This window comes from Myodes glareolus, chromosome 17, assembly GCF_982192425.1.
Source record: "Myodes glareolus chromosome 17, mMyoGla1.1, whole genome shotgun sequence".
Classification (NCBI taxonomy): Eukaryota; Metazoa; Chordata; class Mammalia; order Rodentia; family Cricetidae; genus Myodes; species Myodes glareolus.
Window position 1 is genome coordinate 23,201,032 of NC_142042.1, and position 26,743 is coordinate 23,227,774.

The following is a 26,743-nucleotide window of genomic DNA, read 5'->3' on the forward strand; positions in this document are numbered from 1 at the left end:
CAAAAGAAATGCTCCCTGAAACCTGTTTATCTCAGCCTATCGCCACAGTGATGAAAACTGACACACAGATAACGGGGAGCTGAAAAGATGGAGGCCGCCCTCTGTGCTGGACAGAGGAGGAAGTAGAGACAAGAGACGCTTTATGTGGACGGAAGAAGTAGAAGGGTCAAACAGTTGATGAAGAAGATTAACGTTTTCTTCTTAAAAATTAAATGTCTCTCAGAACTCTGGAAGCAGAGGCAAGAGGATCTCTGTGAGTTCAAAGCCAGCCTGTACCACGTAATGAGTTCTAGGTCAGCTAAGGCTATGTAGTAAGACACTGTCTCCTAAAAACAAAAACAAAACAAAACAAAAACAAGGAAAAAACCTAAAGGTTATATATATCTTTAGTATAATAATCACACATTAGTATAAATCCAAGTCCTGTAGAGCAAACTAAACCTCAAAGAAAAAATTATCTTTGGTTTATACCTTTATAGTCTACTTTGTAAAATCCTAGCAGTAAAATACAAGAACGTCTCAGAATATTTATTTCTTTTGAGCAGGTTGCTAGTCATGAGAATCAGTAATATTCTGATTCAGTATTCAGTAATCAGTTTTCACATCTGGTAATAATTTTGATAAATATAAACGTTAAATAATTTATAGAGATGGGAATGTAGCTCAGAGGGTAGAGTTAGCTCAGGGCTCTGCCCAACAGGCACAGAGGTTTCCTCCTCATTGTCTGGTAAAAAAACAGACGTGGCTGTCCACCCTTATAAACTCAGTGTCTGGTAGAAACAGACGTGGCTGTCCACCCTTATAAACTCAGTGTCGGGTAGAAACAGACGTGGCTGTACACCCTTATAAACTCAGCACGCAGCAGAGAGAGGGGAGGATCAGAAGGTGGAGGTCATCCTTGGCTTCACAACAAGCTTGAACCTGCACGGGGCTAGATGAGTCCCTGCCTGAAATGATAGCACAATCATTACAAAGTTCTCTTATCAGTCAGCCATGCTGGATCATGCCAGTAGCCCAGGATGTGGGAGGCCGAAGCAGGAGAATTGTCTCTTTCAGCACCATAGTAAGTTCTAGGCCAACCTAGAATACAATACCAAGTTCTGTGATCCACTTTGTGTGTGTGTGTGTGTGTGTGTGTGTGTATGTAAACTTAATTCTGAAACATGTTTCAGGAAAAAAACATGGAAGAATGAAGATTCACCACAAAAACTCAGAAAATCTTTTTTTTTTTTTTCAAATCTTCAAGTGTGACTCAGGGATTAGGAGATTGAGAACTTTCCAGATGCCCCTGGAAGGAATCAAGTAAGCGCTCACATACTAGCCGCAGAACCCAGCATTTACCTTTCGGATAAAGTTGACATGGCATTCACCTTTCTGCTCCTCTGGGGGGCAGTCTGGTGGTACCGAGTAGTTAGCGTGCGCTTTGCTCTGACGCTCAGCGTATTGTACTGCTGACCGGAAGTGCAGCTGTAAGGAGTTCACGTCTCTGACCACGGTGGTGATGTCAAAGCTCTGAGAAAGGAGAAAATCCACAAATCCACGCGGAGGAACTAGTCTTGTGTGTAAAAATTTAGATAAAGGCAGACTACACAAGAGATGCATGTGATAACCAAATCTAGAGCTGGCCTCATTAACAGAAAGCCTCCCTCTGAAATAGAATTTAGTGGCCCAGCTTTAGTGATAATTCTACTCTCCTGTTCGAGCATAGGGTTCTCGGCGTCCCCTGTTTTTACTGTCAGAATTATGGTCCCAGAGAAATATGCAGAGCAGAAAGTATCTTTAGCCCTGAAATATCTGCTGTGGTTTGTGCTCGTGGCCTTGAGCTGCCAAGGATTCCTAGACCCTTTACGACAACCCAACTCTCTGGAATGCATAGTGTGTGTGTCTAAATCATAAGTTATTTTTGCTTTCCAATGCACACCCTTGAAACAGGGAAAATAAGGATACCATTTCAGAGAGAAAAAAAAATCCTTTTGAAATGGTCTCTCGGTGGTGATTTCCCATTAAATGCTGGACCACCAGACCACACCGCCGTGGACGGCGAAGCCAAAGCTGTAATTTACTTCCTCGGGGTCTGCAGAACCACCCCGGGGTTTGCATTGTCTCTCTCATCCTACAAACAGGACACCTGAGAAGCACGCTAACTCACCCAGCGTTTCAAAGGCTTCATCCTTGACCCATGGTTAATTATGTGACCAGTCTTCCCTCTTCACACCAGGACCACAGAGGCACCCTCTTTCCCTTTCATCTGGAATCACCATGTACTTACGTATCCAGTGAACATGTTGTCTGTCTTCCCAAGAGTGACATTATTGAACAGGACTTCTGCAACCGTATCGACTCCTTCGAAAATCAACCTTACTTTCTGCCATTCACTAAGAAACAACAAAAGACTTTAGCAACATGATGTATGAAACACTAATTTAATTAAGTCTGTTTGTAACCAGTTAAGAACTAACAAAGTAAATATTTCACAGGAAAATATACACCTTTAATTGGCGGCTCCCATCAGATTTGAGGAGTCTAGGTTGGATAGATCTGTAATTTCTTCGAGCAATCCGACTCATTTTTCCCCATGATATGTCAAATCATTGCAATAAAATCAAGAGCACAAGTTATAATTTCCAAATGAGTTGGTTTTCCCAGCTACTTCAGAGTGCTTAGGTTACACAAAAAATATCCATCAAAGCCATTGCATTTGCTGACACAATCCAAGGGAACACATTAACCACCACCTTGTACCTGTGAGTGAGGATGTTGTGGTCATTACTCTGCTCAGCCTTACAAGGCACAACCTGGGAATTGGAAGAGTTTGTAGTCTGGACAGTATTCAAGCCTAACACACGGGAATCAAATAGAAACTTCTTCATCTATTGGGCAAGGGCTATTAGTGGGGCTTATTGTGTAAGGAAGACTTCAGAAAGAAAATAAGAACTTAGCAGGGCAGTGGTGGCATACACCTTTAATCCTAGTAGCCACACTAGTTCACCATACAAGCCGGAAGTAGTGGTGCACACCTTTATTCCCAGCCCTAGAGAGGAATATAAGATGGGAGGAGACAGATCTCTGCTCAGTCTCATTCTGAGGATTTGCAGAGGCAGGACCGCCATTTTGGTCTGAGGTAGAGGTAAGAGCCAGGGGCTGGCTGTTTTACTCTCTGATCTTCAGGCAAGCTTTATTTATTAAAACACAAATGATATATCTCTACAGTTGGTCACAGTGTATAGCTCTCAGGTGACACTCCATCACTGAGGGAAAGCGATGCAGAACTCAAGGCAGGAACCTGGAGGCAGGAACTGAAGTAGAAGCCACGGAAGAGGGCTGCTCACTGGCTTGCTCCCCATGGCTTGCTCAGTCTACTTCCTTGTACAACTCATGGCCACCTGTCTAAGGGGTTACTGCCCACAGTGAGCTGAGTCCTCCCACATTAACTATTAATGAAGAAAGTGCTCCACATGTTTTCCTACAAGCCAATCTTCTGCAGTGATTTTCTCAGGTGTGGTTCCTTATTAGCTAACTCTAGCTTGTATTGAGTTGGGGGAGGAGGGAAAGGACAGCGGTGAGGGCTGCAGAACTCCGTGAATAAACTAAAGCCATTGAATTGTACTTTAAAGAAGTTTTGTGTTTTAGAGAGTAGAGCTCAGTAAAACTTTTCATAAAAATAAGTATAAACACCTAGGTTGAGGGGAAGCACCCCACCTCATAAAGTCCTAAGAGCATCAGCTACTTTAAGGAGAAAGACTTTATTTAGGGGGCTGGAGAGAGTTAAAAGCACTGACTGTTCTTCCAGAGGTCCTGAGTTCAATTCCCAGCAACCACATGGTGGCTCACTACCATCCATAATGAGATCTGGTGCCCTCTTCTGGAGTGTAGGTACGCATGCAGGCAAACACAGTACATAATAAATAAATAAATCTTTTTTTTTTAAAAAAAAAAAAAGACTTTATTTAGACACGTGGGCTGGGGAGCTAAGAAGGAGAACTTGGCAAAGTCGTTGTTCCGTGGCAGGGCCAGCAGCAGCATAGGCTACGTCACCACCACCAGCAATTTTCACAGGCACGCAGAGCAGCTGGGCCTTACTGATGAAACAAAGGAACAGACTTCCTATTTCTGAGGAAAAGAGTATCACTAGTGGAGAAGAAAATGTAATCTTTCCTCACACGAGCAGAAACTGAAAGGCAAATGCAGGACACAGGATTATGCAGCTTCTGGGCAAAGTGGGAAACAGGAAAATGAGGAGGGGCTCTACAAAGAGAAACGTCAGGAAAATGCTAACAAACATAGAAATCGTGGAAGAAACAAGGCTATGGAGAGAAAGAGGAGGAGGCCAAACCACAACCCTGGCACACACGTGGGAGAGGGGCCTCTGTGTTGCGTAAAGGAGACCGACGTGGGGTGGAAAGCTAGTTCCAATAGTGCGAGTCAGCTGCTGGATACAGAATGAGTGATGTTCAAAGTGAAAATGGAACTTTGTCCTTTTTTTTTTTTTTTTTCAGACAGAGTCTCAGGGAGTCCAAAGTGACCTGGAACTAACCATGTAAGGGAAGACAGGATTCTTGCGAGAAATATTTTAAGCATTATCTGGAAATAGAAGCATGACACACAGTAGTCCCATGATATTGATCATAATATTCTAGCTTGTTTTTCAGCACCGGGCATTCTGCACACTAGACAAGCTCTCTACCCCAATCTGTGGCTTCAGAGTTTTAAAGAAAGAATAAGTAATAATCAAAAATGCCATATATGAGATAATTTTTAAAAATTAGTAATAATGGTGGCTTCTATACTTGCTTATATTCTGCCTCAACTAGAAATACCTGTTTAAAATAACAGAACATTACCAAAAATAATAGTTGTACTTTTCTTCATGGCCCCATAATGTAGTAGAAGGTCGAGGTCATAGTGTCAGTGGCTGTTTAACACTACAGAGAAAACATTATGTATAGCAATACTATAGAGCTAGGGACATAATGTACTGCGTAAGACTCTGGATCCAATGCTCATCCCTACACACACACACACACACACACACACACACACACACACACACACAGTGGTGCTGAGGGAGGTCATGGAGATACCTTAGTCAGTATGGTAAAGTGCTGGCCACGCAAACGCAAGGATCTGAGTTCAATTCCCAGACCCACATAAAAGGTGGGCACAGCAGCACTCGCCTGTGACTGCCGCACTAGGGAGGCAGAGACAGGAGGAGTCTTGCAGCTCATTGGCCAGTCCAGTCAAACTGGAGTGCTCAAGACTCAGAGAAAGACCCTGTCTCAAAAAGCAAAGTGGAAAGGAACTGATGAAGACATCAGACATCTACTTTTGGCCTTAAACATATGCACACACATGTGCACGTTCCACACATACACACACACAAAAAAAAACTTCATAAAAATATTACCAATTAATAAATCCTCCTAGCTGCTGGAGAGGTAGAGAGGAGGAAATGGATGTAAAGGCCTGACAGGGTTTAGGTGACTCCAGTACACCCACTGGAGAAACTGTCCCCTAAGACACGCTGATAACCAGTACCACCGCCCTCCCATAGAAAAGGAAACGTAACTGGGTAGTCACTTCAATGACACAATGATCTAATCTGATTGAACTCTGATACACAACCTGAGCAGACAAATCTCAGGAAGAAAATAAAAGAAAATCTCAGGTAACAATATAATCTCTACAGAGAGGGGATAAATGATAGAGAACATGCAAACATATACACACCTGACGTTAAAGGGGATTTTAAAGTCCGTGCTGTAGGTCCAGTTATCTAAGGAAATCCATCTGTAGCGAAGGTCATTAAACCTGTAGTAAGGATCCTGGTGGTACAAGGGAAACATTAAGATCATTAGATATGCTAAAAAATGAACAGATAAAATCGAAAACAAACAAGGCTCCTGAAAACCTAAAAATTAATGACCGCTCGGCCTAGTTGTATAAAAGGGTAAGTCAGGTCATTAACACTAAGAATTTGGGCCGTAGATCAGGCTAGCCAGTGATGGGATGCTTGCCTAACATGTACAAGGACCTGAGTATGGTGCCCAGCACTGTTAAACACCCAGAATGTGGGAGGAAATTGTGGGAGAAATTTTCCAGAACTATATCAGAAATTAAAGAGCTCTGGGATACAAATAATATGCTCATTATCAGAGAGCATGTCTAGAGACAGATGCTGGCTCTCTTTGTATTGGTTGTTTTTCATTTTATACGTGTGTGTGTGTGTGTGTGTGTGTGTGTGTGTGTGTGTGTGTATGTGCTCATCCATGCACCACAAACATGTATGTGGAGGTCAGAGGACACTGTGGGAGAGTCAGTTCTCTACCTCCACCATGTGGGTCCCAAGGTTTGAACGCAGCCGTCAGGCTTGTGTAGAGAGCACCTTTATCCACTGAACAGTCTCAATGGCCCCGCGCCCCTTTGAAAACCAAGCACAGAACCTTCTCGTCTCTCACGGCCCAGTTCTTCAGTCATCGTTGCCACTACCCAGGAAGGCCTCCAGGGGGCGCCCATCTCCTCTACTGACCAACGTTCAGCAAAACTCCCATTCTGTGGAGACCTTAAGCATTTCCAAATTCCATTTCGCCACGCTTTCCCAAGAGAGCACGAAAAGGGCCTGGGTGTGGTACATTCACTGCCAAACTCAAAAGATTCAGCTTTCCCGTAACATCCGTGTTAGCCGTCCGCAACCCGTGCTTGAATCTGTGTGGCAGCCAGCCCACAAGGACCATGAATTTATAACTAAAGGTTGTGGAAATGGCTTGTTGCAAAGGCTTGAAGATCTCAATTTGGTGCCCCAGCAGGCCCACACAAGCTGAATAGGGGGACTGGAGGGATGGTCCAGCAGTTAAAAGCACTTGTTGCTTTACCAGAGGGTCAGGATTTGATTCCCAGCCCGCAAATAATGACTCACAACTACCTGTAACTCCATTTCCAAGGGATTCTGAACTCCCTGGGCACCGGGCACACATTCGGTTCACAGGCAGGCATATAGGCAAAACACTCATACACATAGAATAAAAATTTTAAATCTAACGATTTTTTTTTAAAGGACAATGAGTCAAACTTCACAGGCCTCCGCATGGGCTACTGACACAGCAGATAACACAGTCACAGTCAGCCTGACTGTCATACAAGGAAAAGCTATTTATAGAAACCTAGAATCTTGGTGGGGGGCACTTTGTTCCCGACATTTGGGAGGCAAAGACAAGAATATCTCTGGGGGTCTACAAAAGTGGAACGCCAGGACTGTTACATAGAGAAACCTTGTCTGGAAAAAAAAAAAAAAAGGAAGAGGAGGAAGGAGAAGAAGGAAGAGGAGAAGAAGAAAAGAAATAAAGGAAGAGGGAAGAGTTAATAAGAAGTCTGAGCTAATAAGCCAACCAGTTTATAATTAATATAGACTTCTGTGTACTTCTTTGGAACTGAATAGCTGAGGGACCGGGCAGGACAGAAACCTCTGTGAACACAGCCCCTCTTAGGGGGAACTATACCCATCATCAATATAAAAGTTGTAATAGATGATTAATCATCACCCTTCTGTACCTCAAAAAGACCTTTGGTATCCCAGATGGAGGCTAGGAACTGAAGAAAGCAGCATCAACAGTAGCGTGAAATAAACCCACATTGAAGAGAAAGATAAAGCCATTCCTTACCATGATGTCATCTAATAAACAGTATGGTCAGGCAGTGCTGGCGCAAGCCTTTAATCCCAGCACTCGGGAGGCAGAGGCAGGTGGATCACTGTGAGTTCGAAGCCAGCCTGGTCTATAGAGTGAGTTCTAGGACAGCCAGGGCTATACAGAGAAACCCTGTCTCAAAGAAAAAAAACAGAGTATGCACAAAATGTGTGTGTGTGTGTGTGTGTGTGTGTGTGTGTATGCACGCATGCAAGTGTGTGTGTGCGCTCACATGTGTGAAAAGGATGGGAGGGAGTGTCAACAGACCACACAACGCCCAGTCAGATGTTCGCTGCTCTTTGTCAGTTCACTAACCAATTTCATTGTTCCATCGTGTTCTTTGGAGTGCCTATTCCACTCTTAATAAGCTATTTCGAACTTAAAAGACATGATACTTTCTTTATCTCTCCCTCGGTAGCTGCCAAGATTTTCACCTGTATTATTTTTCCATTAAACTCTAGTAAAATTTTTCTTAAGTTTCAAGCAATAGTAAAGCAGAGAGCAACAGAGGAACACCCTGGATCAACACACGGGAACACACATAAGCACATGCACATACATACACCACACACACAAAGAAAGCCTAAACGAGCTCAAGCCACACCATGCTTCATGCATCATGCGTGGCTGCTTCATGCAGCAGTGGCAGAGGTGAGCAGACAGGACAGAGACCAAATGGTCCCCAAAGACTGGTATGTTCCGACACATACACAGACACACGTGCCAGCCCGTGCCCTAAGTGAGTGAGCACTCACATGTTCAGATTTTATTCCATCTGAGCATCCAGTCTTAAGCTCTCTCGCGCACCACCCTTTGGTCTTTCTTTTCAGCCTACTTCCCACCTTTCCTTTCTCAGAAGGACTGTTCCTCAGGATGCAGGACCCACAGTGGCAGATGTGAGCCGTGGGCAGCAGTAGAGGAAGGCACACAGGTAACTTGTGAACATAATCATGGCTCCAGAGAAAGAACCAGGGGAGGGCTCCTCAGGCAAGGACCCAGGGCTGCTGCTATCTGTCAGCGTGACACAAACTTAGTCACAGCTAGGAAGAGGGGATTTTGATTTGTTTGGTTTTGTCTTGTTTGTTTTGTGTTTTGAGACAGGGTTTCTCTGTAAAACACTCCTGGCTGTCCTGGAACCCACTCTGCAGCTGGCCTCAAACTCACAGCTATCCACCTGCCTCTGCCTCCCGAGTGCTGGGATTAAAGGTGTGCACCACCACCTCCATCAGATTGCCTTGTAGGTAAATCTGTGTGGTACTCTTTTGAGATTAACGTCTGAGGTGGGATTTCGCAGTCCACTGTGGACAATGCCATGGCCTTGGATAAGAAATCAGACTGAGCAAGACATGAGGAGCAAACCGGTAAGCGGGCATTCCTCCAGCGCGCCTGCTTCAGTTCTCGTCTTTGCTGGACTCCGTGGATTATGACCCAGGATGTGTGTCCTGACTAAGTTTATGCCAACATGACACAAGCTAGATTCATCTGACAGGAGGGAGGGAAACCTCAGCCAGGTGTGATGGCCCATGCCTTTAATCACAGTACTTGGGAGGCAAGTAGAGCTCTGTGAGTTTGATTCCAGCCTGGCTGACATAATGAATTTCAGGAGAGCCAGAGTTACGCAGTGAGATCCTGCCTCAAAAAAAAAAAAAAAAAAAAAAAAAAAGAGGGGTGTAATGAGAAAATGCCTCCATAAGATTAGGTGATGGGCAACCCTGAAAGTCATTTTCATAATTAATGATTGATGGGGGAAGGCCCAGCCCATTGTAGGTGGGAGACACCCCTGGGCTGTTGGTCCCGGATTCTATAAGAAAGCAGGCTGGGCAAGCCATGAGAAGCAAGCCAGTAAGCAGCCCCCTCCACAGCCTCTGCATCAGTTCCAGCCTCCGGGTTTCTGTCCTGTTTGAGCCCCGGCCCTGACTTCCTTTGATGATGCTCTGTAAAATGGAAGCATAATCCAAAAATAAACCCCTTCCTCCCTGAGTTTCTTTGGTCCTGGTGTTTCATTGCAGCAAGAGAAACCCTAAGACTGGACCAGGAGTCATTTCCTCATGGGCAGCAACTCCAGAGTAGAAGAAAAACCCAGTGTCATCTCTAAGTTCCACCAAAATGAGAGCTGAATGACCACGCTTGACAGGTAGTGGCCATCTGGACAGCTGTCCGGTGTCCCCACCCAGAAAGAAACACCACAGCGTCCCCAGGGCAGTACACTAAGATCAAGGTTCCTGCCTGTGGCATACTGCTCTGAAATAGGGTGGTTTGATAAGATGCTGTGGGAAAAGGCAAGAAGTGAGACTTTTATTTTAAGTTCTGCTTAACAACAAGGCTCTGTTACATGGTGTGTTTAAACCCCAGCTAACTTGCCTCCTGTTTTGCTTCTTCTGAACACAGGACTGAGCCTCTCTTGTGAATAAACACAGAGTGAATATTTAAGGACACAGGCTGGAAGAGAAGCTTAATTATCAGCTTGTCCAAGTGTCTCTACTCAGCCCTATTTATAGCTGCACGGTGGACTTAAACCAAGACGGTTAAAAATACCAGGAAAAAAAAATACCAGGGAACTGTACAGGCAGCTCAGCCGAGCCCCTCAACATGCTGAGCCCCAGAACTACTGGTTACCTGGCTAGCAGGGCTTGGATCCCCTGCCTGTCTCTCGGCTACTTGTGGAAAGCTACATGGTACGATCAGAGAAGGCAATCATGCTACAGGTATTTTTCTGTGTACAAACAGAATTTACAGGTTAATTTCTCCCACTTGGATGAGTCCAGTTTGGTTTTTTGTTTTTTGGTTTTTTTTTTCATTTTACTGGTGTAGGGAGGTGGGCATAAGTTCTATGGCACATGTGGAGGTCCGAGGGAAACTTGGAGTTCTTTCCTCCCACTGTGTGGGGCCCAGGGATTGAACTCAGAAAACACATTCATCTGCTGAGCCATCTTGCCAGCCATATTCCAACCTTTTGTTGTTGGTGGTGGTGGTGTAGTTGTTGAAACTAGTCTGTAAGCACAGTTGGAGAGGTGGCAGAAGTTAGCTACAAATTCAGTGGAAAAACTCTTGTCATTCCAGACACTAGTAAGAGGACACAGAGCCAGGCTACAGCCCTCTGAGGAGTTAGTGTCAAGACTTGGTGTGGAATCTCCCATGCTTAGCCAATTACTAAAAAGTTGTTCCAGGATGGCCTGTGTGAGCAGTGTCTCCAGTCACACTTGGTGTGGTGGTCGCGCTGTCTACTGTCTCGCTCTCCGGTCCATAAATGCATTGTAAACACTCTGTTCCAGCCTCTTTTTGAAATCTGCTACTGAGCACACATGATAGATATCAGCTGAATTTCTCCAAACAGTTCACCAAGCTGTACAGGCCTCATCATGACACGGCATGGCGCCGCCTGTTCAGCTTCCAAAAAAAAAAAAAAAAAAACCCACTACATTGGTACACCAGTTGGCAGAGAGAAACAAGAAGATAGGGAAGCTCCAGGCTTTGGAGGGGTCAAGACAGAACACCCCACACTCAGGGAACACATCTTTCAGCATCCTTTCCCTACACTACTGACGACATCACTTTCAAAGACAAGGGAATTTCAATCTTTTGATAGTGCAACATAATGTAATCTACGAAGGTTGCATTCGGGAACTATGCCATCCAATTGCAAATAAGTAAATAAATAACTCATACAAAAACGTCTCATAATGTTTTAAGTAAATTTTCAATTTTGTGTTAGACCATACTCATAGTTATTTTTTTGCGGCCAATATAGCCCATGCACCATCTTGATATATCTAGATATCTGGGGGAAATTATGGGATACCAGAGGCCCCCCAAACAACACAGGCTACAGCTGCTACCCTTGGAAACCTACTACACCAGCTGGTAAGACCCCATTTCTTAAGATGCCTCAAACTTTGGTTGCAGAACATAAAGAAGTTCATTGGGAGCTGACCTGAACATCTCCCCCTTGCTGGTTAGCTTTTACAGTGCAGGAAGGTGCTGTTTGGGCTTCTGGGGGAGACCCAACCACAGTGGCCTTACATGGCAGCAGACCCTGTGTGCTACATTATGGACTTACCAGATAAAACACGCCGGCCGGTACAATAGTGGCATGGCAGTTCTGAAGGTAACCAGCTACTTTCTGACTGGGTTCTGAGGCCTGTTCAACAGGAGTCAATGCCTGCCTGGTACTGAAACCCTGGGCAAAAGCTCATGCATGACTGGAGAAGCCATACACACTTGGCTTTGTGCTGCTCTTAGCTTCGGTCACAGAAGCTTCTATTTGCAAATGGCAGGAGTTAAAGCTCAGATTTCCAACTTTCTAAAGTGCTGAGAACCAGTGGCTGTTGAGGGCTTGGTCCTACATAGGACACTGACATCAACCCCTATTTTGGATACATCTTTATTGCTGTAAATGACACCATGAACAATGCAACTTATAGAAGAAAATATTTAATTTGGGGCTAATGGTCAAGAGTTTAGATTCCATGCCCATCGTGGTGGCAAACATGACAGCGAGCAAGTGGGCAAGCATGGTGCTCGAACAGTAGCTCAGGGCTGACATCTTGATTCAAAAGCACGAGGCAGAGGGTGAGAGACACTGAGAATGGAGTGGGCTTTTGAAACTTTGAAGTCAGCCCCATTGGCACACACAGTCCAACAAGGCCACACCTCCTAATCCTTCCCAAACAGTTCTGCCAACCGGGGACCAAGTATTCAAGCATACCAGCCTCTGGAGGTGATCCTGAATCAAACCACCACAAACTGTCTCCTCCAAGGATCAAGGAACATTTCGGAAGAAAGGATAGAAAGAATGTAAGAGGGAGGAGAGCTATGAAATGTTGTCTAATGGTCACACGGTGGCCGGTATGCTCAGCAGCTCACTATAGCCATGGTTATCCACCTACGGCCTATACACAATTCTAGCATGGATTAGGGAAGAGTCCACAAGGCCCTGGGGCTAGCTGAGGAGCTAGTGGTAGCTATGGCTTCTGGGAGAAGTTGAGACATTTTTTTCTTGGGGTCTGGGTACAGTGGGCGACCCACACTGACCTGTGTGGAAGCAGCACTAATTGGGTTCAGTTATTTTTAAAAGAAGAGGAGGAGGAGGAGATAAAGTTGGGAGGGGACATGTTGAGAAGAACATCTGGTGGGAATTGGAGAGTGGCATAAGGGACGGATATAATCAAAATGTGTTCTCAATGAATAAATTAATATTATTATATTGGGGGCTGGAGTGATGGCTTAGCAATTAAGAGAACTGCCTGCTCTTCCAAAGGTCCTAAGTTCCATTCCCAGCAACCACATGGTGGCTCATAACCTTCTGTAATGAGGTCTGGTGCCCTCTTCTGGCCTGCAGGCACACATGGAGGCAGAACACTATATATATAATAAATAAATAAATCTTTTTTGAAAATTATCATAATAAGAAAAATTAGAGCCAGGTGGTGGTGGTGCATGCCTTTAATCCCAGTACTCGGGAGGCAGAGGCAGGTGGAGCTCTGTGAGTTCAAGGCCAGCCTGGTCTACAGAGTGAGTTTTAGGACAGCCAGGACTGTTTCACAGGGAAAACCTGACTCAGAAAGAAAAAACATTAGAAAGGCCACTAAGGCCATTGTTTTGGATGGAGTCCCAACAGACCAGACAAATAGTCATTCATGCTTACTACACATAATCAAATAAACTTAGAGGCACAGGCGGATGCTCAAATAGATGAGTTTTTCCTAAAGACAGAAGATTCTAGACCACCTGACTCAGGACAATAATGGTGAATTTTGAGGTCAACTTGGTTGAACTCCAAAACGTTTGTGGCGTTGGTGAAGCATGCTGTAACAGAGGCCACAAAGAGGTCCAGTTTATAAGGGATGCTACACCCCGGGTGTGGACCACACCATGGGCTGGGTTCCAGATTGAAGAAAAAGGGTCAAAGGAGGAAACAAACTGGCCACCAGCAGTCCCTGCTTTCTGCATCTGGCCAGCACACAGGAGGGGAGGCTCAGCCGTACACTCCCACCCCACGAACTCTGCCATACCTGCCCTGCACCTAACCCATGGACTCTAGCTCTCAAGCTGTAAGCCAAAGAAAATCCCCCTAAATTGCTTTCTGTAAGGGTCTTAGTCAGAGCAACCTCCTCTCTGCTCCGACCCTTGCGAGAGAAGTAAGCTGGTGTTAACGCATCCGTTTCTGACAAACAATCCCGCGCAAACTAACAGACACATGCACAGCAAAGGAAGAGAGTGGGAAGACAACTTACAGGATGGAAAAACACTTTTGTCAGCTCCATATACTTCGGGTGGGGGGAGAACAGCTAAATACATAAAAGCACTACAAAAATTAAACACCAAACATCAAAACTGCCAGTCAATAAATGGGCCAATGAGCTAGACAGTCAGCTCTCAAAAGAAGAAATATAAATGGTTAATAAATATTTTTAGAAGCGTTCGACTCCCTTGGTAATCAGGGAAATGCAAATAAATAGTAATTCCGCCCACTCAGTCCGTGGGTGAAAGCACTTGCCTGCTCAAACTGCAAAACCCAAGTTCAATTTCCAGACCTCACAGTGGAAGGAGATAACTGACCTCTGACCTCTACAGGCATGCCCTATAGCCATGGCATGGGCAGGCACAGATACACACCAACTGCCCTCACCCAGTGAATAAAAAAAAAAATTAATTTAAAAATTTAATTCAGCTGGGTAGTGGTGGCACACGCCTTTCATCCCAGCCCTCGGGAGGCAGAGGCAGGTGGATCTCTGTGAGTTCGAGGCCAGCCTGGTCTACAAGAGCTAGTTCCAGGACAGGCACTAAAGCTACAGAGAAACCTTGTCTCAAAAAAAAAATTCAAAATCCATCAGTATCACTGTCATTGAAGAAACAAACGCTGGTGGGGATGCAAGGCAAGAAGAACCTTTCAGTCTCTTCCGGTGAGGCTATGAACCAGTACAGCCACCATGGAGATCACTGTAGAGTCGTCTCGAAATGCTAAACACAGATTGCCGTATGACCTAGGTATACATATGACGTAGGTACACCACAATTCTGCACAACTACATTTATTGCTGCCTTATTCACAATATCAAGGAACTTAAATCAGCCTAGATGTCAATCAACAGAAGACTGATGATTAAAATGTGGTATATATACACATAGATTTTGCTCACCTGTAAAGACAAATTCAATTTGCAGCAAAATGGACGGAACTGGGAAATGCTACATCAAGTGGGGAAAATCAGGCTCAGAAGGCCTAGCATTGCATGCTCTTTTTCACTGCAGATCCTGGAGCCTAATGTTTGCATATGGCTTATGTATGTGGGAGAAAATGTGTAGAAGCCGGGGAACTAGAAAGGGGTCCGTGGGAGGGGGAAAGAAGCCTTAGGGAAGGGATGGAAGAGGAATAGATTACATGTGTCAGGACAAGCTGGGAGGGAGGGGAGAGCCGTCCAAACCAAGCATTCTTGAGCCTGCCAGAGCAAACCTGTTACTTTGTATGCTGATTAAATATAAAGCAGGGTCAGGGAGAAGGTGCCGCTGCTGCCCGGCCATCTGACTTCAATCCCCAGAAGCCACCAGGTGGAAGTAGAGTACTAACCGCCACAAGGTGTCCTCTGGCCTCCACGCGTGTACCATGATGCACACACGCCCACATGCACGCAGAGCGTATTCATACAAAATAAATACATACATGTGTGATTTAAAACTTTCATAAGGTAAGAAAAGGTTTTCAAAACTACACATATAGAGACTTGAGTCCCACACATACGCATAACGTGACCATATGCTAAAATTATAGTCAAAAGAATCAGTTTTTGGTTCTTAATACGGGGAATCTATTATGAAAACAGCCTCAGAGACTCAGATTATATTTATAATAGTTATTCTAAATGCTAATCAAGCAGCTTAATTTGGCTTCAGATTAACTGACCCGCTTTGAGCCACATTAAAAGTCTGAGTCCTGCTTAAAGTGAACAGCAGTTCAGGGACACCTCTCGTGACCGAAAGAGAGTCATTCGTGCGAGCTGCCGAGTGCTAAGCAAGCCCGCGAGTCCTCAGATTGATCCAGTCTAGCCTCCAAGGTGGGCACGCATAGCTACATAACGAACATGCCTTGCTGAGTATCAGTTTATAGAGGAGGAAGCCGAGAACTCCAAAAGGCGCAGAGAGTTTCTGAAGTCTTACAGTCTTGTGCCCCCAGGGAATCTGCAGCAGTAACAATAGTAGCTGGAAGATGCTGCCTGGGACCCTACCGGGCAGGTACTGTTAACATTTGCTAGGGCAGAATTCAAGGCTCAAAGTCAAACAGCTGTTGAACTGTGGAACGGTGACTCACCCCAGGAAGATCTGGCTTGGCATGCTTCCTCGTGATCCAGCGCTTAGGCTGGTGTCACAGACACCACTGATAATCACAGTGTCGGGGCAAATTAAGAGCCATGAGACAACCCTGTCATAGGTGAGTCCCTGAGTAAGTTATCTGAAGTTGATATTTAGCATACTGACATCATGTAAGCATGTGGTGTTGCATGCCTGTGATCTCATCACTTAGGAAACTGAGGCAGAGACATCACAGCAAGTTCAAGGCGACACAGTGAGATCCAGGCCAGTCTGAACTGCAGAAGGAGATGCGGGGTTTTTTTGTTTGCTTGAGTTTTTTTGTTTGCTTGTTTGTTTGTTTGTTTGAGAGAGAGACAAAGTTGGGTATGGTGGTATATGCCTCTAATGCTGGCACTAGAGAAGCTAAAGCAGGAGGATTACCATGAGTAAAAGGCAAGGCTACATAATGAGTTCAAGACCAGCTTCTACATAGCAAAAACACTGTCAGAGGGGGAAAGAGGAAAAGAGAGTGAGAGGAACCTCAGCTTCCCCCTGAAAGCTAATGCATAAGCACTAGCCTCTGCCACACTCTGCCACGCCATGTGCCCCCACAGGTCTAAAACAGCAAAGCCCGGTGACTTGAATTTGAGACCTGCAAAACCGGGAGCCAATATGAGCCTTCTGTGTTTCCAAGATGACACAAAGCCAGCAGGCATGGCGGGAGAGACACTGGGGACCGGGTAGGTGACTGCACAGAGACGTGTGGACTCAGAAGCTGGGGAGTGGGTACACGGGTGTTCCTCCAATTATTGGGGTTTAAAAATCAGAAATGCAGGGGGCGGGAGAGATGGCTCAGTGCCTGAGAACACTATTTGCTGCTCTTCCAGAGGACCCCAGTCTGGTTCCCAGCACTCACATCTGGCAGTTCACAACTACCTGTAAGTCCAGCTCCAGGTGATCCAATGCCCTCCTCTGGTTTCCATGGCCACCACACACAGAGATTAGTATACACGCAGACATTTTAAAAGATACTTAAAAATCACAAATACATGTGTGCATAGAACTTTTCAAGTGCTAAGTACTAATGTGCTAACATCGATGGGATGTTAAGCTAATGGAAACCACATGAAGGTTTTCATGGGGTTTATTCAGAAAAAAGGGTTCGCCACACTTCAGCTGCTCCATTGTCGACCGCCATCTCTGCCTATAATTCTCACTTCAAGGACCTCTACTTACTTACTTACCTTTACCCAAGGGCACATGGGTATAGACTATGAGTCAATCTGAAAACCCGTTTTTCTAAAATCCTTCTATTTGTAAAAACTGCTTCCATTGACCTGCACTCTAGATGAAAAACAAAACTCAGAGAGACTTCTTATTTCTCTACCAAAGTGAGTTCAATTTAACCATTTTCTTAGGCTACTACTATATGCCAAAGGTACTACAAAGGGCAGCAGGAGACACAGATGTAAGAACTTGAACCGCGGACTTAGTACAACAGTGAGTTCTGGTTCTGGAGCTCAGGAAAGGTGAGGAAAGGTGAGGACAGATGCCCTGAGCAATTGCTAACTGGCAGAAGGGTCAGGGCTGAACTGTGCTGGGCCTCCTCCATAGAGTCTAAAGCTGCTTCTGAGATGAAGCCTGGAGAAGCCAAGGTGCAAGAGACAGCGGACTAGTCAGTTTTGAACATTCTGACTCCTAGCTTGGCCAGACTGCCTGTGGGATCCACGTGAAGCACAGAAAACATACACAGCTGACTCAGCGGATAAAGGTACTTCCCATCCAACCTGAGGTCCGGAGTTCATTCCTCAGAATGCACAGAGTGAAAGAGTACCGCCTCTTGAGTATTGCATGACCTCAATATGTGCCCCATGACTCATGGCTCAACCCTGCAATAAACAAAAATGTAATAAAATTTTCTTAGAAAGAAAATGCAGGGCAGCAGTGGTGGCGCGCGCCTTTAATCCCAGCACTCGGGAGGCAGAGGCAGGCGGATCTCCGTGAGTTTGAGGCCAGCCTGGTCTACAGAGCAAGTTCTAAGACAGTCAAAGCTACACAAAGAAATCTTGTCTTGAAAAACAAACAAATAAAAAAGAAAGCAAAAAGTTTTGAAGGCCTGTCTGTCCCCCACCCCAACCCCGACATCCATACCCCCATACCTATGCTCCCCACCCCCTCTCTGGGATGGAGAAAGTAATTATTTCTCAAGGATCACAAGAAATTGTTAGTTGTGGTTGTTTCCGAGAGAGAAACCGGTGACCTAGAAGACGGCCATTGCCCTGGGGCTGGGAAGATGGCTCAGAGGGTAAAGAGATGGCTGCGCTAGCCGACAGTTAGAGTTTCCTCCTAGCACCCACGGTAGAGGGGAGCCGACTCGCCAACCCCATCATTCATTATTTAGATAAAAATTACTGCCAGTTCCTTTACTCCTAGAGGATGGAGATTCTATAGAGGAAACAAGTCAGCTTCGAGACCGTCAAGGTGATCACAGAGTCTCTCCGTAAAGACAAAGTTCCACGTAGCCAGCAGCTCGGGAACAAATTACTGATACTCTTTGAGGCTCCTCTTGGTCCTCCTGCTCCCATCCCATCTGTAAACAAACACAACTTTTGGCTGTACACTTAAGATGTGCACCCACACACTACTCAATCCGGTTGTTCTGGCACGGAATCCTAGCACCTGGGAGCCTGAAGAGGAGGCTCCCCTACAAATTCAAAGGCATCCTGGGCTACAGAGTGAAACCTTGCTTTGAAGAACAAAACGGGGGGTAGGAGGAGCAGCGAGATAGTTCAGTAAATAAAGGCGTTGGCTGCTGATCCCTGTACTCCATGTGGGAAGTAGAAAATCTACTTCAGCAAGTTCTTTGCGCGCGCACGCGCGCACACACACACACACACGGGGGAGGGGGGAGCAAAATTCAACAACAAAACCCACAAACCATTCTTTTCATTTTCTTGCACCAAAACAGAAACCTCCAGGCCTCAATACTGCAAGTGTCCCATCGCTGGCCCCATGCTTCAGTCACTGTGCCCAGGAGTTGGGACTGTCCTTTTACAAGGTAAAGCCAACCCTGCTCCTCCAAGTCAAAGCACTCAACAGTTTCCCATCTCGTGCAGAATAAAGTCCAAAGTGTCCTATTTGCAGTCACACCTGGGAAATCTTTGCACTCATCTTCCTTCCATGGCTCAAAGCCTTCAGGTCTCTCTGTCCTTCTTATGAGTGGAACCGGTGAGGCATATCAGTTCCTTCCGGCCCACTGCCGCCCTGTTCTCTACTTAACTAAAAATGTGTGCCAGCTTTACAATGGGAAAGCTGAGAAAAATCCATATAAAAATGACTATCTCCAGCAACTTAAAAGGAGGTGGGCGGCTAGAGAGATGGCTCAGCTGTTAAGAGCACTGGCTGTCTTCCGGAGGTCCTGGGTTCAATTCCCAGCAACCGCATGGTGACTCACAACTACCTGTAATGAGATCTGGGGACCTCTCCTGACATGCAGACATACATGCAGGTGGAACACTATGGTGCGGGAGAATTGTCTGTATTCTGTCAATCATATTTTAATAAAACGCTGATTGGCCAGGCAGGCAGTATAGGTGGGAAAACCAGACAGGAAGTAGAGGTGATGCAATGAAAACAGGAGTATCCTGGAAAGCAGGAAGCCATTCCTTCACTCCTGCGCAGATCACTGAAGAGGCAGCATGTAACTTGCCCAGCTGAGAAAGGTACAGAGCCATGTGCTAAAGTAGATAAGGATAATGGGGTAACATAAGTTATAAGAGTTAACAAGAAGCCTGACCTAATGAGCCAATCAGTTTATAACCTGATGTAGACTCCGTGTGATTTTTCTTGGGACTTGCTGGCTTGTTGGGGTACTGGGCGGGACAGAAACCCCAACAAGCTGGCCCTCATGTTACATATGGCGCCCAGACGTGGATAAATGAATCCACAGAAAGCCTGAGAAAGTTTGGGAAAGAATAGAGTAAAGTATGTTTTCTTGGTAGCAGCAATTTTTCGGTTCTGCTCTGCTTGCTAGAGGCAAGCAAATGCTCTCATCTAAGAGAGGCTTCTTGACTCAGCCTTAGCTGCAAAACTTTGCAGCTCATTAAGAGGTCCTGCCACGAAACACTTAAATGCTGTTGGTGAAAAGCTGAACGCATGCTTTTCGGTTTTCAGTCGTAGCAGGAAAAAAGCTGTGCTGTTTTAAAATGCCGGCTTTCTGGGCTGTCCTGCCAGGACAAACTCTGACTCTTGCAGGCAGGCAGTCCGACTGAGTGTGGTCTGTGAGCAGAATGATGCAGCTTGCTTTCTAGCAAGGACCTTGAAACACGACAGAGTTGTGGCAGTGAACACAGCTGTGGCTGGTATCTCAGCTATGAATCTGGAAAGCTAAGGAATGAGCTGGATCTAGCTGTCAAAGCCACGGCTTTCCATATTGCTTTGTAAATTAAAAGCTCATGTGGTCAGAAAAAGAGATATACAGTAAAGAGAGATTCAAAGAGGAAGAAAACCTCTAAATATTTTACAGTGTGTTAGAAATATATATGCAGGCTAAAAGTTAAAGTTCTTAATGTAAAAAAAGGAAGAAAGAAAATAGTTGGGTGTGGTGGTACACACCTTTAATCCCAATGCCTGGGAGGCAGAGGCATATTGACCTCTGTGACTTCAAGGGGTAGAGGTAGATTGACCTCTGTGACCTCAAGGTGTGTTAGTACCCGCCTTTAATCCCAATGCCTGGGAGGCAGAGACAGATCTCTGTGAGTTCAAGGTGTGGTAGCATACACCTTTAATCCCAGCACTGGGGAGGCAGAGACAGGAGGATCTCTGTGAGTTCAAAGACAGCCTGGTCTACAGTGTTATTCCAGGACAAAGATATACAGAGAAACTGTCTCAAAAAGTAAAAGTAAAAATAAAAGAAATAGAGGTTAAAGTAAAGCCACATAAAGATGGAAAATATACAGAGAATCTTGATACTGTATGCTATTATGCTCTCTTTGGATTGTTTGAATGCTGAGGAAGGAGCAACAGCTGCTAAAAGATATTTGTTTATAAATGCTGCTGAACTAACCCAAGATAGGTATTTTGAAAATACCTTGGCTTCAAAACTGAAGTCAAAAGGTTTGTTACTTTCGAGAAGAGATTTTGCTTTTGTTTCCACAGAAAATGAGAGGCTATGGATTTATTCAGAGTTAAGAAAAATCATCTTTGACCAAGGGAGGCCACCTGAGAAATCTCCGACAGAAACAGGTGGCCCAGATGACAGAGTTCTACATCCAGAACAGATTCAAGACTGCAGCCTGCGATGATCAAGACTCCCAGGATACTTCAGTCAGGACTTGATGATAATTCTAAATTTTCTTTAGGTCCCCATAAGATCATCAGTGCCCCCAACCAGCAGGAAGTAGCCTGAAATACTACGCCCACATTCCCAACAAATGGACTATGGGTATTTTTCTTTGTTTTAAAAAAAAAAAAAAGAGGGAAATGGTGCGGGAGAATTGTCTGTATTCTGTCAATCATATTTTAATAAAACGCTGATTGGCCAGGCAGGCAGTATAGGTGGGAAAACCAGACAGGAAGTAGAGGTGATGCAATGAAAACAGGAGTATCCTGGAAAGCAGGAAGCCATTCCTTCACTCCTGCGCAGATCACTGAAGAGGCAGCATGTAACTTGCCCAGCTGAGAAAGGTACAGAGCCATGTGCTAAAGTAGATAAGGATAATGGGGTAACATAAGTTATAAGAGTTAACAAGAAGCCTGACCTAATGAGCCAATCAGTTTATAACCTGATGTAGACTCCGTGTGATTTTCCTTGGGACTTGCTGGCTTGTTGGGGTACTGGGCGGGACAGAAACCCCAACAAGCTGGCCCTCATGTTACAACACTATACATAATAAATAAATAAATCTTTAAAAAAAAATCAAACAGAAAAACTAGCAACTTTTTAGCCTTCTATGCCTTTTACCTGCTGAATTCTTTCTTCAGCATACCTCCTGTGTTGTAATTTATTAACCTGGTAACTGTCTTTCTAGAATGTCCACGGGAGCAAAGCTTTTTCTTTACTGTTGAATTTCAAGCACTTAAAGCAGTGTCTGCTACAATCCGAGGCACTAAATGAATACAAGGTGATTAATTAGACAAATGGAAACAGAAGTAAGAGGCTTTCCCAAGATAAGTTTCAAGTTCATATCCGGTCCAGTGCCACACAATAGAATGTTTTTGAAGGTCTACACTAAACGTGGATGCTATAATGGCACAGGGTGGCAATGTCACCTCATTCAGCTTGGATAAAGTCTTCGTCCCTAATTCACTAACCGTCCTTCTTCTATCCCACTGCCACTAAGGACTCCAATCCACTTTATCTGAATTTAGCTTTTCTAAGGATCTGTGAAGAGCTTTTCCAGCTTGTGACCTTTGGCTCCCGCAAAGAAGGGTGGCGAGAAGAAGAGGGGCCGTTCTGCCATCAACGAGGTGGTGACCCGAGAGTACACCATCAACATTCACAAGCGCATCCATGGGGTGGGCATCAAGAAGTGTGCTCCTAGGGCACTCAAAGAAATCCGGAAATTTTCTGTGAAGGAGATGGGGACTCCAGATGTGCGGATTGATATCAGGCTCAATAAAGCTGTCTGGGCCAAAGGAATAAGGAATGTTCCATACCGTATCCAGGTACGTTTGTCCAGAAAAACGTAATGAGGATGAGGACTCACCAAACAAACTCTACACATTGGTAACTTAGGTGCCTGTTACCACATTCAAAAATCTACAGACAGTCAATGTGGATGAGAACTAACCTACTGAATCTCAAATAAAGTTGGAGAACTGCCAAAAAAAAAAAAAAAGAATCTGTGAAGAGGTCGCAAGGCCTTGTCAATTACTCCTGTGAAGAAGAGTTAGCTATTTCATAAGCCAAGCAAACGCCTGCAGTTAGAAAGAATGAAGTATCTCCTCGGTGTGTTGCCCAACAGCCCAGGACGATAATCTGCTTTGCTAACGTTCTGATTTCCTGTTGGCTTAATTCATTTAGCAAAAGGAGACAAATTGAGACTGTACATAGAAACCAAAGTACGCTGCGGCCTGCCACACACACGTGTGTTTTGCTTTATATTTTTTCTCATTTGCATACAAAGAATTAGGTTTCGTTCTGGCGTTTTCTTCCATTTGTTTTAGTTGTTTCTCTTCCCATTCTCCCCTCCCTTGTCCTCCCTTTCTTCTCTCCTGTCTTCCGTCTTCCCCTCCATTTCCCCACTCCTCTCTATCTCCTCTCTATCTCCTTCCCTCCCCTTTCCATCTCTTGTCCTCCCCTCCCCTGCCCTGCTCCTCTCCCCTTTTCCCCCTCCTCCCCTCCCAGTCTCCCTTCCTCTTTCCTCCCTTGTGCCCCCTCACTTCCGGTCACTCCTTTCCACTTCCATGTTACACGTCACCTTTTACCTTCCCACATATAATCTGTTAAGTAAGAACACACTAGTTAAGCTTTAGAAAGATTTACTTAAAAGCTACACTAGACGATGTTCATTGTAAATTATTATATTCACTTTCCTTCTGATATATGCAATGAAAAGAAAAAAAACAAAGACAGACTGACGTGAGTACTCTATCAGAAATTTTACATAAAGTTTGACTACTTTAGCATTTAGGCAAACTACAGACATCATCACAACAGTCAAAGACAGTTTGTGTGTGGCGGGTATAGTCCAATGGTAGGGCACTTACCTGGCACACATAAAACTCTACATTAAATCTCTAGAGCTGTGTGTGTGTGCGCACACACACACACACACACACACACACACACACACACACACAATTTAACCATAAAGAAAAATGTAATTAGGCCGTGCATGGTTGTGCATGCTTGTATATCTCCAGCACATGAGAGGCAGAGACAGGAGGATCAGGAGTTCAAGATTACCCTCAGTTTTATTAGGAGTCCAAGGCCAGCCTAAATTATGTAAGATCCTGTCTTTAAAAAAAAAATAAGAATAACAAAGACGATGAAATTTGGTTAAAAAAGAATGGAAATTAAAATAATCACATTAGGTAAAATAAACCAGACCCAGAAAGATAGATAAACATGACATGTTTTCACTGATGTTGAATCTAGTTTTAAATGTATAAATGTATGCTATGTATATAGGACACGACAGTGGGAAACCTACTTGGAAAGAGGGAGGGATCAACTGGAGAAAAGACAACGTAAAGAGTGAATATTAGCAGAATACATGGTACACTCGCGTGACAACGTCACAGTGAAACACTGCTGGATGAAAATACACCATTTAAAAAAATCAAAACCTTATTTTTGGGATGTAGGTCGGTGGTACAACGTGTGCTTAGCATGTTCATAGCTCTGCGTTTCACTCCCAAAACCCGCACAAATGAGCACCAATAACCAAACTTTCCAGTCCCGTGAGTTTATTTCAAACCAGACTCCTCGAGGCTTCAAAGCGAACGTGTAAACCCGAGACACTACATTCAATGAACTATGACTAACTAAGGGCTTCTGCGAGCTTCCAGATAGAAACGGTAACCCTGTCCTTAGAAAGAGAGGTAAGTCCCCTAATCAAATGCTGGAGCCGAGAATCACCTCAGAAAGTAGACAGCAGGCACGCTGTTTGTTTTCTATAGGCAACTTCCGCTTCCCAGGGTCATAGCTGTCCCAGCGAGAGTAGAGAAATGTCTACAACTGGTCTGAACCCCCCTGCCAGGCCATTTCTTTCCCCAACTGCCCACAACAGCCCAGACAGACCAATCTGGACCGCATGGAAGGGTGGCAGCGAGTCCTACCTGGATCAGCCCGCGCTGGTACAGGGCGCTGTGCACGCAGCCCGGGACGGTCCCCGGGAGCACCAGCGAGCCGTTCCCGTTGCTCACCCGCCAGCTCCCCCGCAGGCTGTAGCTGGGACCCGCCACCACGCAACCCGCCCCGCACAGCGCCAACAGCGGGAGCAGGTGCAGATGCATGCTGGCCGCTAGCTGCAGGGACCCGGCAGTGTCGCCCCGGTCCTAGGCCAGACTTGGCCGCTCTGTCCCCGCCCAGAGGCGGCTCGGACCCGCCCCCAGGTCAGCTGAACTTCTCCTGTAGCCACGCAAGGAGGGAATGTGGCGGGGACAGACCCGGGTGTAGGCAGGGCTCACTCCTGCAGCTCGGCTCTTCGCTTCAGGTCGACCCGGTAAGAGGCACAGCTAAGCGATAGAAAAGCCTGGAAAGCCGAGCCTGACCGTTTGGGAGAGACCTCAGGTGCGCGTCCTCAATCGTGCGCAGACCCTGCACGGGGAGACCTCCCGCCACGCCTGGCGGCAGATTTCACGGACCTGGTCCCAGGCCGCAGGGGCTGCCAGGCTGAACACCCCCTCGATGACCCTGCTGGGACTAAACAGAGCTAACTATAAACTCCCTTTAACTGAAAGACTCCTTGTGCTCCTTGCTAGCGGTGTCTGTATGTAACCTAGGCCCCGCGGAGTTGTTTCTGGGGTTCCCGGGAACTTGCATTAGTGCTACAGGTGAGTCTGAAATCCGCCCCCCGCCCCTCCCCCCGCTTTTGTGCCGTGAGATTGGGCAAGCAGCAAAAGTCCCACTTCTTGAATATAAAAAATGCAGACATCTGTTTCGGAGGCACAGCCCGAGTTCTTCTTTTAGACAAAACATCTCATATTTATTTACTCATTAATTACATGGAGGGGTAGGAAGGGGCTCCTGCCACAGTGTTTGTGTGAAAGTCAGAGGAACCGGAGGAACGTACTGGAGCGCTATCTTCCACCACGTGGATCTCAGGGATGGAATTCAGGGTGTCACACTTGGGGCATTATTTAACTGCTGAGCCGTCTCAACAGTCCGTGGGTTCTTTTCAGAGACCTTGACTCAGGTGGACCCAGGACCTTAGGCCCCAGAAAAGAATTTCAGAAAGCCAGTATGAAGCAAAGCTTGGAAATTATCAAGATACTATCTTTTCTAGCTTAAGCAACGGCGTTGAGAGAAGCTTAAGAAAGCATGGCAATGCCCAGTTGAGGAAGTGCAGACTTCTCAAGCCAAAAAGCAAGCCTAGGTTTTGAAGATGGCGTTTCCTGTGGTTTTGAAGTTACACTGTTTAAAAGAAAGATTAAGGGAGGTGCAGGGGTGGGTAGTGGCTCACACCTGTAACTGTAACTCCAACAACTGAAAAACCGAGAAGAAAGGATTGCCTTTAGTTTGGGGCTAGCCTGGGCTACAGAATAAAGTTCCAGGTCACCCTGACCTAGAGTCAAACATTGCCTCAAAAAAAAAAAAAAAAAAAAAAAACCTGAAAAAGAAAAGAGAGATAAGATACACCATGTGCTTATTTTTATCTGAAGATTTTTTTTCTTCAATAAATGAGATCATAAGGTTGTTGGAATGTTGTGTGGAGGGTTACAGGCTTATAAAATAGGACCTGTGAGATAGCTCAGTGGATTGTGGCGCTTGGCTTTAAGACCTGAATCCAATCCCAAACTACACTCCTGGCTAAAGGGCTCCTCTTCCTTCCATGCCCCTTAGCTTCCCCTGCCAGTTCTATCCTGCCTTGCTCTTGGATCTGATAGTCACATATGCTACCTGACCTCCGTGGTCCCCTTCTGCCAGCAGGTTTGCTATTACACTGAACTCTCAAAGGTCAGAGGGAATTCCATACCTTGCAAAGTGTTTTCACACTGTCTGTGTTACTGCAAGCTCTCCTCTCACCTGTGCTGCAATACCAGAGACAACAACAAAAAAATCACCTTTAACTGACTTATGCACGCTGTGTATTCCATACCAGTGTTAACAC

General features: G+C 45.4%; 1 protein-coding gene and 1 pseudogene across 1 annotated transcript in view; one reads left to right on the forward strand and one right to left on the reverse strand.

Annotated features, from left to right (window-relative positions):
* Manba (mannosidase beta) overlaps nt 1–24,971 on the reverse strand; it is a 79,591-nt gene extending 54,620 nt beyond the window's left edge. Inside the window, exons 1-4 of the mRNA XM_048456827.3 lie at nt 24,750–24,971; nt 5,728–5,822; nt 2,270–2,375; nt 1,342–1,512 (exon numbers count right to left, since the gene is read on the reverse strand). Coding sequence (XP_048312784.3) covers nt 1,342–1,512; nt 2,270–2,375; nt 5,728–5,822; nt 24,750–24,926 — 549 coding nt within the window. The 5' untranslated portion in view covers nt 24,927–24,971. The remainder of the gene's footprint in view (nt 1–1,341; nt 1,513–2,269; nt 2,376–5,727; nt 5,823–24,749) is intronic.
* LOC125414697 (large ribosomal subunit protein eL31 pseudogene) lies at nt 22,377–22,755 on the forward strand (annotated as a pseudogene).
* Nucleotides 24,972–26,743: the final 1,772 nt, after the last annotated feature.